This window comes from Triturus cristatus, chromosome 6 (genome assembly GCF_964204655.1).
Source record: "Triturus cristatus chromosome 6, aTriCri1.1, whole genome shotgun sequence".
Lineage (NCBI taxonomy): Eukaryota > Metazoa > Chordata > Amphibia > Caudata > Salamandridae > Triturus > Triturus cristatus.
Genome location: NC_140589.1, coordinates 1,737,932,964 through 1,737,949,060, shown reverse-complemented (window position 1 = coordinate 1,737,949,060; position 16,097 = coordinate 1,737,932,964). Strand labels below are relative to the sequence as shown.

The 16,097-nt window shown below is 42.9% G+C and overlaps 1 protein-coding gene across 6 annotated transcripts in view; it reads left to right on the top strand.

Annotated features, from left to right (window-relative positions):
* SUSD4 (sushi domain containing 4) overlaps nucleotides 1–16,097 on the top strand; it is a 419,536-nt gene that overhangs the window by 302,835 nt on the left and 100,604 nt on the right. For all 6 annotated transcript variants that reach the window (XM_085612987.1, XM_085612985.1, XM_085612986.1 and 3 more), the window contains one exon: nucleotides 8,024–8,212. In XM_085612987.1, coding sequence (XP_085469113.1) covers nucleotides 8,024–8,212 — 189 coding nt within the window. The remainder of the gene's footprint in view (nucleotides 1–8,023; nucleotides 8,213–16,097) is intronic.

The window sequence follows — 16,097 nt, the reverse complement described above, 5'->3', positions numbered from 1 at the left end:
GCTTCTCACCTGACCTCTTTTGCTCTCACTCGCTCTTGCTTGTGCTTCTTCACTGCGCTCTTCTGTCCAAAGTGTGTTTCTCCCGCTGCCCCTGTGTTGCTGTCTCCAACTTGCACTTATTTTCTTCTCATCCTTACCACCAGCTCCCCAGCCACTCCTTCATTGCCCCTCCTGCTGTCTTTAAAAACAAAATAATTTGCTCTTTCATGTAAAAAACAAACTAATTGTTTTATTTACCAATGCAAGTCGCATCTCTCATCTTGGATCGGTGTAAGGATATTCCTCTTTTTGTATGGTCACCCCCAAAGTTTTGGACTGATGATTCTGTGTTTTCCACTCTGGGTGCACTGAGTCCTTTTAACCAGACCTGGGAGCCAGTGCCTGGACCCTAAAACGTGTTTGTTTGATTGGCTTTTACCCAATTTTCATTAGCTAACTTACTTGTAAGTCCCTAGTATATACCCAGGTCCTTTAAGTTAGAGGGTCAGCCCAGGGACTGCAGCATTGTTTGTGCCACCCTGGATGTGACAAGGGAAAAACTAGTCTCCCAGGCTGCCACTGCAGCCTGAAAGAGCAGTGCTCACTGCTGACTCGACTTTGCCATTTAAAGCCATGTCAAAGCACAGGCCTCCCTTTCCAATGTGTGTAAGTTATCCCTACAGCAGGCCTACCGAGCCCCAAGGCAGGGCGCAGTATATTGAAAGGCAAAACATGTGTTTTACATGTTGTGGCAGTAAAAGCATGACAATAACGTTTTTTATTGAGAAGGGGGCTGGTAGCTCCATTGGCAAGTTCAGGGTTGTATGCTGACCCCTTCAGCTGTGCTAACTCCTGAATGGGGCAAACAAAACTAGTACTCCAGGGTATCACACAACACGTTACATTACGCCTGACTTGATGCCCACGTTGAAGTTAATGTAACATGTTGTTACTTACAACTTCTAAAAAGTTGCCAGTTTGTTGCCCAAAGTTTTCTGTGCCTGATTGTGGTTGCACATATGGTCTGTGTCGAGACAGCTTTCTGCCCTCCTGGGGAGACGTGTAAACAAATCTCAGGAAAGGACACAATAGAAGATTGCATGGGGGAGGGATCTTACCTCTACCTGGTTGATAGCCACACGGATGTCAACTCAAAAGATGAGCTTCAAAGGGGAACCCACCTTTAAAGGGCATCTTGGCGAACATTTGGTAGAGGAGCTGCACTATTCTCCCATTGATAGCCACACCTCTTGGTTGGGCTAGGAACGCTGTACGCTGAGAGAGAGGTTCTGCCATATTGGGAGTGGGTAGAATGGAGCCTTCTGGGATAGCTAGATGCCACACCTCATAGGAAGTAGTCATCAGGAGGAAGGGGCTCTGGTAGCCCATTGTCTAGAGACCGCAACTTCCCTGAGGGCCTTTTCTGAGCATAAGAAGGGCACCTCTGGCACTCTGAACTCAGATCTCGCTGGACTATAGAAGAGGACCGAAGAAGGATGCCCTGCTGCACCAAGACATGGAAAGAGAGGCTGCACCAAAGTTGGACTGCACCTGCTGCACCTTCAGGCTAGCAAATGAAAAGGACTGTGCCTATTGTGTCCTGCTCATCGAGAAGTCGACACCCGACACCAGAGAACAGTCAAAAGCAAGAGACTTCTAGGGTCAGTTGACTGACTCCAATTCGCAGCACAGGGTCACAAAAGCTGAGGTAGCCTGCCTGGCTAGTTGGTAGCCGAGGTCTCCTGATTGTTGCTCCTCGCTGCCCTGCAGTCAAGACGACCACAACCTGATGTCCCAAAGTTGCACATAAGTCTATTCTATCTTGAAGAGTCGTTGGAGAGTGGCTGGGTCACCCAGAAGACTATTTACAGCCAAAAGAAAGAACCCACTGAATCAGCTGTACCTGGTAACGGGTAACTGGTATCCCAGTGGTGACTGGACTTCTGCAGAGCTTGAGTGGATTTCAAGGGACGTTGACCCTGTGGCAAGAATCACATCACCAAGCCCATGGACTGAGGAGTAGCCCCAGGAAGACCCCTGTCACCATACAGTATTTTCAACATCCTTGAGCATCTTCAGCATGCTGAATTCCCTGCATCAGGACCACTCCAATAGAAGCCAATGGCAAGGGACCACTGACACTGCAAAGGGACTGGAGACTACTTTTGAGACTACTTTTCTTGTAGAGTTAACTGCGGGACCTTGCTTGAACCCTTGACTGCCTCCCTGCTGAGTTTGTCGCCCAAAGTAGCTCTAAGTAACTGCAGTACAACTTACCAAGGTTTTTCTTGCAAATGTTTCCAAGTATCAGAGTTGTTGCATTTGCCAATGTTTGTTTGCGGTTAATTGAAAAGTTGTGATTTACTATATCTTGTAAAATCTGTATCTCCGGAACCCATGGATCTTTTTCATTTTGGTGTGCTAAAAGTATTAATATCTAATCTGTTTTAATAAATTGGTGTCAGATTTAGGGTCTCGTTTCTTTCTTCTTGTATTGTTTTGGTGCTGCCTAAATACTTTACACTTGTTCCTTTGTGTAAGTCTGACTGCTCAGAACCACAGATACCCAGGGTTGAGCTAAGGTTTAACAACCCAAAACTGACTGGCACTAAAGGGGTGGGTAAAGTGTTACACTGTTAGGTCACACAACTACACCATATAATACACCCCATTTCCTTACAATAGGTAAGCAAAACAAAAAAAACAAGGACACCCACGTTATTCCGCTGGTGTGCATGCTTTTTGACTCAAGCATAAGTCATTATGCATGGTGCATCAGTAGAATGACGTGACTGCCGGCAGCTGTTTTGCGTCATCAATCATATACGTATAGTTGTTTTCTTCTTGCCTATGCTGCACAGTATTGGGGAAAAGCATTTTGCTTTTTCCCAATGCTGTACAGCAGTGGTACTCAAAGTACGGGCCACAGGTGTCCTGGCAGGCAGCCTGGTAGACCTTTCCATGCAGTCCGCAGACCTTTTATCTGGAAAAGAGCAGCAGAGAAATGAAGCTACTCAAGTTCCGTTTTTAGGTCCCGCTTACAGACTACAGATGTCTATGTGTGTAACTGGAGGGTCACTGACTTAAGTCCCGGCTGGTGCACTGTGTACATGTGATATGCAGTTATAGGTGCTGTTGAGTCCCATCCTGTGACAGCACGCACTGTGAATATGCAAATCATGAGTTAAAAAAATTAATTATACGCGTTATAAAATAGGGTTCACAATTTTCAAAGTGTATATGCTGCACTCACTATAAGATAGACTACTGCAAAACCATGCATGCCAGTAGACCTAATTCAGGCGGGAGACGCACGATTTTCGAAGCCAAAAATGGCTTTATTGTAGCTGTGCCCCACCTAAAATTACCTCAGTTTCGATATAAGCCAATGGGGAAAATACATTACCCCAATTTTTTTTGTTTTTGAAAAGCTCCCATTTCCCAGTTTGAAAATGTTGGCATGTATGTAAAATGTGCAAAAAAAATGATTTAAATGAAACATTTTCTAGTAATCATAAAAAGGTTTGTGCTTTTTTTCTGTCCCAATAATCACCCATCCCATGCTGGCTTCCTGGGAAACTTAATCTGGCTTTAGGGCACTACATAGTACCAAATCAGCCTTCCTCCAGGCTTCTGAGGCACTAAAAATAGCAGCTGATGAGGGAATGACGGCAGCATTGATCTTGTTGGATCTGAGTGCAGCTTTCGATACGGTCTCCCACGGCCTTCTTCTGGAACGTCTGTGGGAGGCCGGTATCAGAGGTGGCACATGGCAATGGATCAAACACTTCCTACAGAATAGATCCTTCCAGGTTCTACAATGCCCCTTCAAGTCTGAGATACGCCCTGTGTCCCAAGGGGTGCCACACGGTTCTTACATTGGAGCAAAAGGATATAGAGGCGGCGCCTAAATTTAAAGCTTGCTTATGTGACCTAGCAAATTGGATGAATCTCAGCTGCCTGCAATTAAATGCAGGCAAAACCAAGATCTTGGTAATTGGTAAACATCCTTCCATCTGGTCACATAGGTGGTGTCCAGAAGAACTAGGACCAACCCGACGCCTACACCAAAGATTAAAAAATTGGGAGTCTGGTTTGACAACACCTTATCTTTCACAAAACAGATATAAACTCTGGCAGGCATGTGTTTTGGCCTTCTAAGAATGCTACGAAAATGTTAGATATTCTTCCTCTACATGCCAAAAAGACCATTGTGCAGGCCCTGGTTACATCTCGTCTAGATTACTGCAACATCCTCTATTTAGGGGTCACAAAAAGCAATTTGAATATGCTGAAGTTCAAAATGCAGCTGCCCGGATGATATTGAACATCCCAAGGTGTACCCCTGTGGGAACGGCCCTGAGGGAGCTACACTGGCTACCAGTGCAGGCCAGAGTTACTTTTAAGGCTGTGTGTTTCTGCCATAGGATTCTCAATGAGAGAGGGCTTAGGTATCTTCGCCTCCTACAGACCTACTCGGAATCTTAGGTCTGCAGGAATGGCTAAGTTGGTAGTGCCACAAATCCACAAGACACATTTGGGAGGTAGGTCTTTTGGCTTTTTATCAGCCACAGCATGGAATAAACTGCCTTTGGAAATGATGTTTCGGAGAAAACGTAAGACTTGCTTCTTTCAGTCATCCCTGGGGGACTGGTGTTAATCTCTGTATTTTTCCCAGATAGGTATTTTTGCTAGGACTAGGGATTGGTGGATAGGGTTCGGATGTTTAAGGACTGGGATGTCTTAGCACGGGGACACTCCATTGTTGTAACCAAGCGCTCTATAAGCTGTAATCTAATCAAATGGCCCAGCATCGATGTGGCCCTCGAGCGCTCTCGAGACTGCACTTTTTGGCCACTGAAAAAAAGTTTGAGCACCCCTGTTTTACAGCATTACCAAAAGGCATTGCCAATAGGTCCCATAGATGAGGCCTATTGGGTATGCCAATGCTTGTTTAAATCTAGTTACTGACCAATGCAATCTATATTGCTTTTACTATATAAGCTTTGTATTTGCCGCTTTCAGCCATTGACTTTCTTCAGCCAGTGGCTTGAGACTTTGTTAATCACATCTTGGCTAGGACCAGTGGAATATTTATATTTCACTGAATGCTATTGTGTGTCTGAATGTATCCTTCCACCACCACGCCATTGCTTTCAATGACCTACTTGAGAGACTGCTTTATTGCTGTAGCTCCCTCTGTTTGCTCCTGCTGGCTCCCTCCTGTACGTCTGCTCTAATGTGCAAACGCTGCATGCATTAGAACATTAAACGCAGACCTATTGACTCTGCCAGTGTTAGAGTTGTGTACTGTCCAGTGCTTAATTTGAGACGGTGGTTTCTGGTGCTCAGCACTGGCACTTAATCAGCAACACCAGCACTTTTCATGAGCACCAGTTAAGGATACATTCATTTATGGTAGGCACAGGGAGATTAAGTGATTAGCCCTGGATCACAGGATGTTGAGCCGACACCAACTCCGAAGTTAGCAGCCCTGGCCATTACGCCACATCCTCTCCCCACTTTCATGGTTAGTAGTTGGTTCTGTTTTAGGCTGCGCTTACAGGAGCAATGGGCTGGTGCAAAACTGCCTCCTGACGTGCCCCGGCACATTTTTTTTTTTTTTTTTACAAATTAACCACTGGCACTGTCACCAGCAGTCGACCTACCTCTTGCACAAGTGTTCTATAATGGAAGGGCTGCGCGTCAAGCCGTGCCTGCTCGAAGTCCAGATTACGGAGCCTCATAATATTGGTAGTACCCTTTAGTGCTTGATCACTACTTTCATGTTATTGCTAAAACTGTGGAATATGTTATGAGCTCTCGCACCTGTATTAGAATCACTCTAGCATGTGTTGGCCATGCCCTGCCACAGTAGCCGAAAATCAGATGGCATTTCATTGATTGCTGAATTATTTTTATGCTGTTTACTAGCAAAGAAACAATTGTGTATATTCTATCTCTTAGCAAAATTGTCCAAACCAGTGTAAACCCTGTTACTATTATGAGCATTTACAGGAACATGCAGATTTTGATGCTGTACGCATGGATTGGCTTAGCTTGGATTACAACTTTTTCCAGGGCTGCTCTCTACTGCCGACTTCAGATCAGTGTAGTAGTTGCAGTTTGCCCCTTTCCTCTAGATGAGAAGTCAGATCAAATTCATATTCTGTAGTTAACTCATCTTTTGTAAGCCAGGAACCACATGTATTAAAGATGTTCAACAATCACACACTTATCACTCCAGTCTAGTGTTCAGGGTCATTTGATTGCCATGCTTTTAGAATTGTGTACTATTAGAATTTTGTATAAAGATAAAGTTATTTACATGCCAATCAGAAACTTTAAAAATTAAGGGCCCATTAGGATTGCGGGAGGATCGCCACCGCCGGGCCGGCGGTGACCCCCGCCATGGAAAGGCATGCGGGAAATCTCGGCAGTGACCCATTGCGGGCCCCGGTGGGGTGGGGGGTGCATGGCTGCACTGGGGGGTACCCAAGGTACCCCCATCAATGCCATGCACAAGATGGCAGGCACTGCGCGGTGCCTGTCACGTGCACAACATGGCCATTAACATTGCGGCGGGTGCTGCGTACAGCACCACCCGCCGCAATGTTAATGGTGAGCATGCGCACGCTAGTGTGGCGGGCGCATCCTAATGTGCCTGGTGGGACCGCCGCAATTTTGGCGGTCGGTCCCTGGCTCCGTTGCGGTGTCCGCCCGCCATCGTAATGGACCCCTAAGTTTGAAACCCCCATCAACTGTGGAGATTTCCCACGTATTAAAAGTACAGAAATACTTCTGACTTCCTTCCTTCTTTTTCCAGTATTAAATTAAGAAAAACTCCAGGCACTGTAGTATTCTGAGGGTTCACTTTAATGAACAGCTTTTGAAACCTGGCCTTCGTACTCTACGAGTTTACAGCACAGCACAACAATTCTAGATTTCAAGTCACTTGTGCATCTGTAATGCAACTCTTCGTCTCCTTTTGTGCTCTTTCAAATTCCTTTTACACCCAGATTGTGTATCCCTCTTTCCAGCTCCTAAAAGGTGCCTTTTCCATTCCTACTTCTATATGTTCCTCTTCACCCTAGGTTCTTGTCTGACGTCATCCAGCTCCAGCATGTCCGCATCCCATTCCCCCCACAGGTAGCGTGTTTAATCCTCTTGTGGTTCCACATATCTCGCTACCTTTGTCATGTTTTTGGCGCCCACGCTTCCCCTGCATCCCCCTGCGACAGTGTCACTGTATATCCATGTGGTCTGCTCAGGTCCCGTTGCATATATCCTTCACTCTGCACCACCTAGTTACATCTGCATACACCTCTTCCTCACAAACCGTGTGTGCGTTTCAGCACTCCCCCAGGTAAAGTGCCCTCATCCTAACTGTAGCACCCAAGTCGCACTTAACTTGTCCTCTCCACAGCCAATCATTAACTTTCTTAGACTCTCTCTGGTTTTACGTACTGTCTCTAGCTTCTAAGTCGCATGTGCCTCTGTAACGTGTTACACCCCTAGTGCCCATGTTACGTGTGTATGATTCCCCTCACAGATCCTGTACTCCCTCACCCTCCTGTCACACAATTTCCATCTTAGTACTACAATGCCTCAGAGTACATTTTATTTTGCCTCAGACAGCAACATTATTTGCATCCAAGAACATCTATTCGTTTTATGTTGGCACTCGTGTTCCTAATGAAGTGACCACCATATTAAACATGGCTTTTTTTCTAAACTGCTCAACAATTTACTCCGCATTTCATACTGATGTGACATCTGTAAAGCTACCTAGAAATAAGAAATATTCAAAAGCTTTTAGGTTATGTAAGCTAAAACATAACAGAGCATGCTCCTCTCCAGAATGCTTTAGTTTAATTATTTGCAGTGGACTAGCACCCCAGGGCATGTTGATTTAAGTTTGTGTTTTTGGAGTTTGATTATGAAACCCAATGTTTCTCCAAATTACCTTTATTAGCCTTGCCACAGAAAAGAAACGTGACCTTCCTGTTTGTTTACAATCACTGACAGTATCTTTCATTTTCAGGTTGTCTGCGGCCGCTGGTTCTTCCTCACAGTTTTATCAACGTATCAGAATTTAAGTCCTCCTTCCCCGTGGGAAGAGTGGTGTATTACCAGTGCTTTCCTGGATACAAGCTTGAAGGAACTGAGTTTATTGAGTGCATGTATAACCTCATGTGGTCTGCGAGTCCACCCAAGTGCCTTGATGTGGAAGGTAAATGCATCTACGATTTTTGTTTCTGGCGTTCTTTTCAGTTTATACCTTCTTTATTTTGATTCTGTTACTTAAAGTTATTGCTTTGAATATTTTACTTGTCAATTTCTGCCCCCTTTTTGTCGTTAATTTGTTTTTTAAAACTAAGGGGCTCATTATGATGTCGGTGGGTCCGACACGGACGGTATCGGACCCACCGACATCTGCCCCTGCGGTTCGCCCGCCGCCTTACGATGTAGCGGGCGGAGGCATCGGGCGGAGGGACCGTCCGCGGCGCTTCCGATGGCCTCAAGGAGCCAGTCAGAGGGTCAGTAATCCCTACAATAAAGGTGGTGCCTGCTCAGGCACTGCCGTAGGGATTACAATGTCCCTTTCCGCCTGCCCTTTCATGGAGGTTCACCTGCCATGAAAAGGCAGGCGGAAAGTGACTTTGGGGGCCCCTAGCAGGGCCCCCTTCTCCCCTGGCCTCCGCTTTGGGGCCTGGGGTGCACCTCTGGTGCCCCCTAACCATCCCTGCACCATGTTTCAGGCACACAGTGCAGGGATGTTTTTTATTTTGGGGTGTGTGCACTAGTCTGAGGCGTGGAGCGTGTGCTGCAGAAAATATACACATTGCGACCGCCATGAAAGCAGTCGTATTGTAATCAGAGCAGCGGGATTCGATTTATAGTCGGGCGGTCCTGCTTCCGCCACGGTGCCAGTCGAGCGATAATCCGACCAGCAACCTAATCCGGCCCTAAAAGTTTTTGCCCCGTCGCTTCCCTTTTTCTCCTCAATTATATCCTTTTTTCCCCTTCTTTTTCCCTCAACGGGGAACCACTGTGCCCCCATATTTTCTCTTCCATTCCCTTTTCTTCGTTTTTTGTCTAGCTTGATGGTGTAGCAGTCTGCCAGAGCTTTTGTTACTACTTAACAAAAAATATACATACTGTAGACTTTAGATATTAAACATCTGTCATCTAATACTTTTGGCTGTTTAGTATGTCTTTCTGCCTCCTATAGAGTCATTTTATTCCAATGCTTGTGGCACATACTCTTCAGTAGGTGGAAGGGACTATTTGGCGAGTGCATAATCTGGTGCATTTTAGCCAACTACTTGCTTGAGGTATGATCAAGAAAATCATGCAAATACTCAATAATACTTGACGGGTTTTTTTTTATTTTATTTTTTAGTGAGGAAGTGAGGTGAATCTTATCATTCAGGGTAAGAGATAGATCTAGCGCGAATAGTATCCAGCAGATCAGGGATGAGAAAAGGTCTTTAGTCGCCAATACACCCTCAGTCTGTGTGGTCTTTCGCCGGTTTTACCAAGACTTCTATAGTGAGGACTGTTTTTCTTCCACCAAGGATATTTCTCAATTTATTTGGCGGCATTTAGACCATAAGGAGACCCTTACCCAGTGGTCTAAGCTGGAGGCACCTACTAATCTTTCTGAGGTCAAAGATGCTTTTAGTTCCCTAGCCAGTGGAAAGGCTTCGGGTCCCGATCAGATGCCTTTTGAGTTTTACACCATCTTCTCACAGATTATGGCTCCAGTGCAAAGGAATCTTTTAAATTATTTTGATCTGTTTGACAGTGTCCCTCATTGTTGCAGAGAGACAAATATTGTTATCTTTCCAAAGAAGGGGAATAACTACATCCTGCGGGTCATACTGCCCAATTTCCCTAATTAATGCTGATTCTAAAATGTATACGTGTGTTCTTGCTAATTGGCTGCCAGTAATTATTTTGAAATTGGTGGACCCATACCAGCACGGCTTTATCCCTGGCCGTAATACAGCATTGCATGTGAATATGGCGATCCCAGCTCTTTGGGTGGCCTCAGCTGGAGGGAGTCCAGTGAATATGATCTGCTTGTACACTGATAAGGCTTTCAATAGGGTCTACAAGCACTTCCTCTGGGGGGGGGGGGGGGGTTATGGAGTCTGCTGGCTTAGGTTCCGTCTTTGTCTCTAGGTTCTGTCACCTTTACACTGGCCTTAAAGCAAGTATACGCAGTGCAGGCCTTTTCTCTGAATCTATTTATATTCTTCACCGTACTCGGCAGGGGTGCCCTCTCTCTCCTCAGTTAGTCGCTCTCTATATCAAACCATTCATCCAGGGTCTTAAATGGAATGATGCAATACAAACTTAGAGACTGCACCACTATGAAGTAAAAAACCCTCGCGTACGCGGAAGACATCGCTGTCCTGAGACCCTCTCCGATTATTGGTCTAAGGGCTGTGGTGGCATCAGCCCAATTATTTGGGGAAGTTGCCAGTTGCAAGCTTAATTCGGATAAGAACTCTGTAAAATAAAATAAATAAATAAATAAGACTCAGATCCTATCTAATACAACTCCTCATGGCTAGGATCATCGGTGGTTGCAGTCCTTGGTTTATCGCAGGCTCAGTTTAACAATTAACATCCCGGATATTCTGGAGAATAACTATGGGAAGCTGTATCAACATTCAGCAGAAGTTTTCCTTAAGTGGAATCATCCGCATTTGGGGCTTATAGGTAGTTGTAATCCCATTAAGATGATTACTCTCCCTCTGTATCTTTACCTTTCCCGCTGTAACCCACTTTTTCTTCCAGTGGCTTTTTAAAATTAGATTTGAGGCACTATGACAGAAGTTCACCTGGTCCTATCGTAAACCTCAGTGTAAGATCCAGTTTTTACAGCAGTGTAAGGAAGATGGGGGAGTTTCGCTTCCAATTCTCAGGTTTTATTTTCTGTCTCACGACTCCGGCTGGTATTGGGTTGGGTGTGTGTCCACTGGGTTCCTTCCGCTGGGAACAATGTATATTAAGCATATTCGTTATAAGATGCTGAAAGTCTTTCATGATATCTGTTGTTCCTTTATGGACTATTTTCTGGTATGACCCCGTTCAATCAGCTTAAGTATCTGGGTTATAATTCCAGCTCCCTAATGGTATCCATGATAGTTTCCGGGAGATATGGGGAAAGGTTAATCTCCTGACTTTAGGACAACTTTATGAGGGGGATGTCTTTTCCTCATTCAGCAACCTACAGCAACATGTTCCTCTGACGTCTATGTTTTGTTTTGAGATATTTACAGATGCAGCATTTTATCTTTAGCCTCAAGGAAGAGAACCTGAACTGTACGGATAACCCCTGCTTGGCTCTCATTAGGAAAAACCCCTTTTAAGAGAAATATCGAGTATGTTTACAAGTCAATCTATTCGGCATCTCATAACCACGTCGATGACTTGTTTCAGCAAAGTGCTAGTAAGTGGAGTTCTTAGCTTAGCACGCAGTTACAGCTGCTGATCTCTGGCGTGGCAATCTGTTGTTTCATTCCACTCTGAACATATCTCATATTAAGGTACATCATCTTAAATGTATCAATGATTGGTATTATACCCCAAATCGTTTTTTTAATATGAAGCTACGGACAGATGATCAGTGCTTCCACTGTGAGCTTTTAGGAGCAATACGGTTCATGTTTTTGTAGCTTGCTCCATGCTACACCTTTATTGGCAATTTTATTAGGTGTCATTTCTAATTTGGCGATTGCAGCAGATCTGAAGCTTATTATGCTGGGCTATTCACCAACTATTTCCTCCTACCTATCTGGTGTATATTTATTTTCTTTTGCGTTAGCTAGACTGGTCATGGAATGATTCTGGCTGGCTAGTGAGCCACCTGATCCATGGATTTGGTGGCAGGAATTTCTGCATATGAGCCGGCTAGCGATGGAGTTAATTGAGAAAGATTCTCAGAGGAAAAAGCTTGGACGGATTTGGGACCCCGTTCGGGTTTGGTTGGCCGCATTGGCTGCTTAGCTATTGGTACTATTTGTTTTTCCATGGTGCTCTCCTCCACCTAGGTCTCATGTTTTATTAGGTATTATATTGTTTTCTTGTGATTGTTTCTTTCGCTTTTTTCTTTCTCCATTTTTTGTCTCTTCATTGTGTGAAAACTCTCATTTTTATGTAATAGTAAAGTCTGTTATACTTTAACTGGTTTATTAGTATTGTTTTGCAGTTGTTTTTATTTTTATTTTTTATTTCTCCCTTATTTTCTTGTTTGCTGGATAAGTTTATGTGTTTATATTCCTGTGCTCTAGGTATTTGTTGGTTTCTTGTTATCTAAAATTCAACACAAAATTAATTTTAAAAACAAATGAAAAATCTATTTCACAAAATCAAAACTGTAAACCAATCTATAGAGTTAGTGCTAAAAGTCCTTGGTTCATTTTATTGAACTTGCTGAGTAAAGTTTAGATCATAGAGTTACAATTACATGATTGGAAACTGATAGATTTTCATGTTGCCACCATTAACCTGATTTGAGTTTCTGTCCTCTTAATACTAAGGTGTGATGCTGTATCTAATTTGCAAACTGTTTTAGCAGCAAATTGGAATTTCATGAACAGTGATATGACAGGCTGTCTTTATTCAGGTTATTCAATATCTGTTGGTGAGTAAATGATGTCAGTTTGGATAATAGCATAGTATTAGGCAATATCAACAAAACTGTAAATACCCAGTAATAATGTATATCCATATATCTCATTTGTGTATTAATTAATCTCTGTGGTTAATTATGTCATGATAGTTTTAGGTTTTGTTTTTGGCGCTAATAGTCTGATGATTAACTTCTTCCTATAAAGTTACTTACTGCTCCATGGCCAAAGGCATATGGTTCAATAAATGTTGGCTTTGGTTCTGAGTTTGACTTGCATCAGCTGTGGTCATTTATTTGTTGCTCGCTGAGGAAAGATCAACAATGGCTAAGGTTTTGCGAGAGGAACAGTGTTCATATTAATTTTGCATTTCCTGCCGCTGTGGAATAAGGTGGTATTATTGTAGGAACTGCAATGTCTGTGAGCTAGAAGGAACTGGCATTGTTGTAAGATCCTCATTGGCTAACTTTGTAAGATAGAATTTACCTTGATGTAAGCTCTGTATCAACTAGGTACATGTTGCTCCATCTCCACGTCCTAATATCCTCATCTCTTCCCCTCTAAATACAGAATGCAGAATTTCATTGTTTATGATGTAAATGATGTAAATATTGCACATTGCCTTTCCTTTTCCCATAAATCTTCGCCTGAGCACTTCCCTGAGCACTCCTTTCTTTTCTTTCCCACTGGAGCACCTGAGCATGAATATGTAAAAACATTTGCTGAAAAAAATGACTGTAATGTAAATGTAAATGTATAGGTATTTATATAGCGCCGATCACCACTACGGGTATCTCAGCGCTGTACTCATACCGCTGAAGGAACCCTTCCTGGCTTTCCTTTTTTTTTTTTTTTTTTTTTTTTTTTATTGTTCATCATCAGAAAAATAAAGTATAAACAATTAGTTGCTTGACATATATATCTAATACACCAGAAATCCTTCGAGTAAAGTTTAGTCTCTTAAAATAAACAGCATGATACAATACATAATATAATTATTATAATTCCAGAAAAAAGGGAACATTGAGAGATCTGAAAAATCTGAAAGAGGAGGGAGAGAATAGTTTTTTTTTTTTTTTAAATAAATAAATTAAAAGTAAAGTAACATAAAAGTAAAAGTCAAGCAATTTCAACACCGCCGACTTTAGTCCTGACAGAGTGAGCATATACCTATCCCTTTTTTGATTAACCATCTAATTTAAGTTTCCATTTTTCAACTGGGGCCCATACCCGTTTCCCAAGTTGGCTTGCATTCACTCCCTTTTTTTCATATAGAGATTTCTCTAGGGTGTAGATAGCTAATAATTTTGAGAGCCATTGTTGAAACAAAGGGGGGTTAGAATCTTTCCATACCGTTGCGATACAAAGCCGGCTCAGCGTCATTGCAATAAACAAAAATTCTTGATGGGGTACCTCCTGTCCCTCCTTTACCACCCCAAGAACCATAATCTCATTAGTTAACTTAATTGAAATCTCCAATTCATCTTTAAAAAAAAATTCCATTGCTAGTTTAAAGGGATCTAAATTAGGGCAAGCTGCAAACATATGTGTCGTATCTGCCTCCAAACTCTGACATCTTGGGCAGGAGATCCCAATCGTACCACCCCAGCGAGCTATTCTATGTGGTGTATAATATAGTTCATGAAAGGTCTTATAGTATTGTGCTTGCAGGTTTGCAACCTTCAAAATAGAATTTCCAAGCCAAAGTGATTTTTCGCCCTCATTCCCAACTAAATCTAATTTAGTTCTCCATTTATCAAATACCTTTCCTCTATCATCCTCATTATACACACACAGTGCACTATAAAGTTGAGAAATTGAACATCCCTCATCATCTCGAATAACTTCCATCAGATCAACCGTAGTATACTTGCAATTACCTGCCTGTTTCCTCTGTAAAACTGATCTTATCTGTAAGTATTTAAAAAAATCTCTCCGATCCAAATTATATAGCTGTTGCGCCCTTTCAAATGATATTAACCCTGACTGATCCATGATGTCTCCAATTGTACCAACCCCGAGATTATCCCACCGCCTCATCACTTGATCATGGAATACTTCTGGGAGGAGTTCATTCATATATAAAGGGGTATAGAAATTCATTCTCCCTAATTGTATTTTCTTCCGGATTCTAGACCAAACTGAGATGGCCGCCCCCAACAACTTAAACTTTGTTCTTTTGTAGTAGTTTAACTCCTTGAATGTGAGGAGTCCCTTATTAGAGTCCAAGACCAGAAGATCATATATATCCGGAATGCCAGCACTACCCCTCCAAATGTCTTTCGTATTCCCGCCGAGGAGTCCTTTACAATACTGAAGGACTGACGCAAAATAATATGCTTTAAAGTCAGGTACTGCAAGGCCCCCCCGGTCTTTAGAAAGTGCCATCATTTTTATGGCTCTGCGAGTTCTGCCCTTAGCCCATATAAAGCGATTACCAATCCCCTCTATTTCCTTAACCCCTTCAGTGCCCATGACGAGCTGGACTCGTCATGGGCTGCGGTGGCGCTGTGCCCATGACGAGTCCAGCTCGTCATGAACTCCGCCCGCTAATGCATGGCGCGGCACTGGGCGGGGAAAGGGGCGGGCATCCAAGGGGTTAAACCAATTATTGGAGAATGCTAAAGGAATTGTACGGAATAAATATAAAATTTTGGGCAAAAACAACATCTTTATAACATTGCAGCGGCCTATGATTGTTAAGCGTAAATTGTCCATCCTATCCAAGTCTAATTTTGCCTTTTTGATTACTGGGGTCAGATTTTCCTCCACTACCTTAGATAGGTCAGATGTTATAGTAACTCCCAAATAAACCGCGGACTCTACAACTTTCTCATCGTTAATCACAGTAAATTGATTTACAACTATTTGTGTTTTTCCTTGATTTAATTTATACCCTGACAGAAATCCATATTTTTTAGCCTCATTCTCGATTTCCCCTATCGCTAATTTTGGTATTGATGATGTAATTGCTAAGTCATCTGCATATCCCAATATTTTGGTCTCATATCCATTCAGCACTATTGGACAGATGTTTTTATTTTTTTCTATGTGTCTAATAAATGAGTCTATATAGCAAGCGAATAGTAGAGGGGAGCAGGGGCATCCTTGCCTGGTCCCACGCTCAATTTTTATTACCTCACTCGACTCCCCCCCCCACTCTCAGTCTAATAGTCGGGTTTCTATAAAGGGCTTTTAATGCTCCTATGCTTATTTTCCCAAAATTATATTTATACATTGTTGCCCAAAGAAAACCCCACGAGACCCTATCGAAAGCTTTTTCAGCGTCCAGTAATATTAAGGACATAGGGTCTCGTGAGGCAGTAGTACCATCCAGCAGTTCGAATACCCTTGACGTTTTTTTTCAAGAAAATGTCGACAGTACACGCTATAACCAAAATCTAAAATATTCTTTATTGGAAAATATGAACTTGCAAGCTTTATGTTGTAGTTACATATGTTTCCTGATGT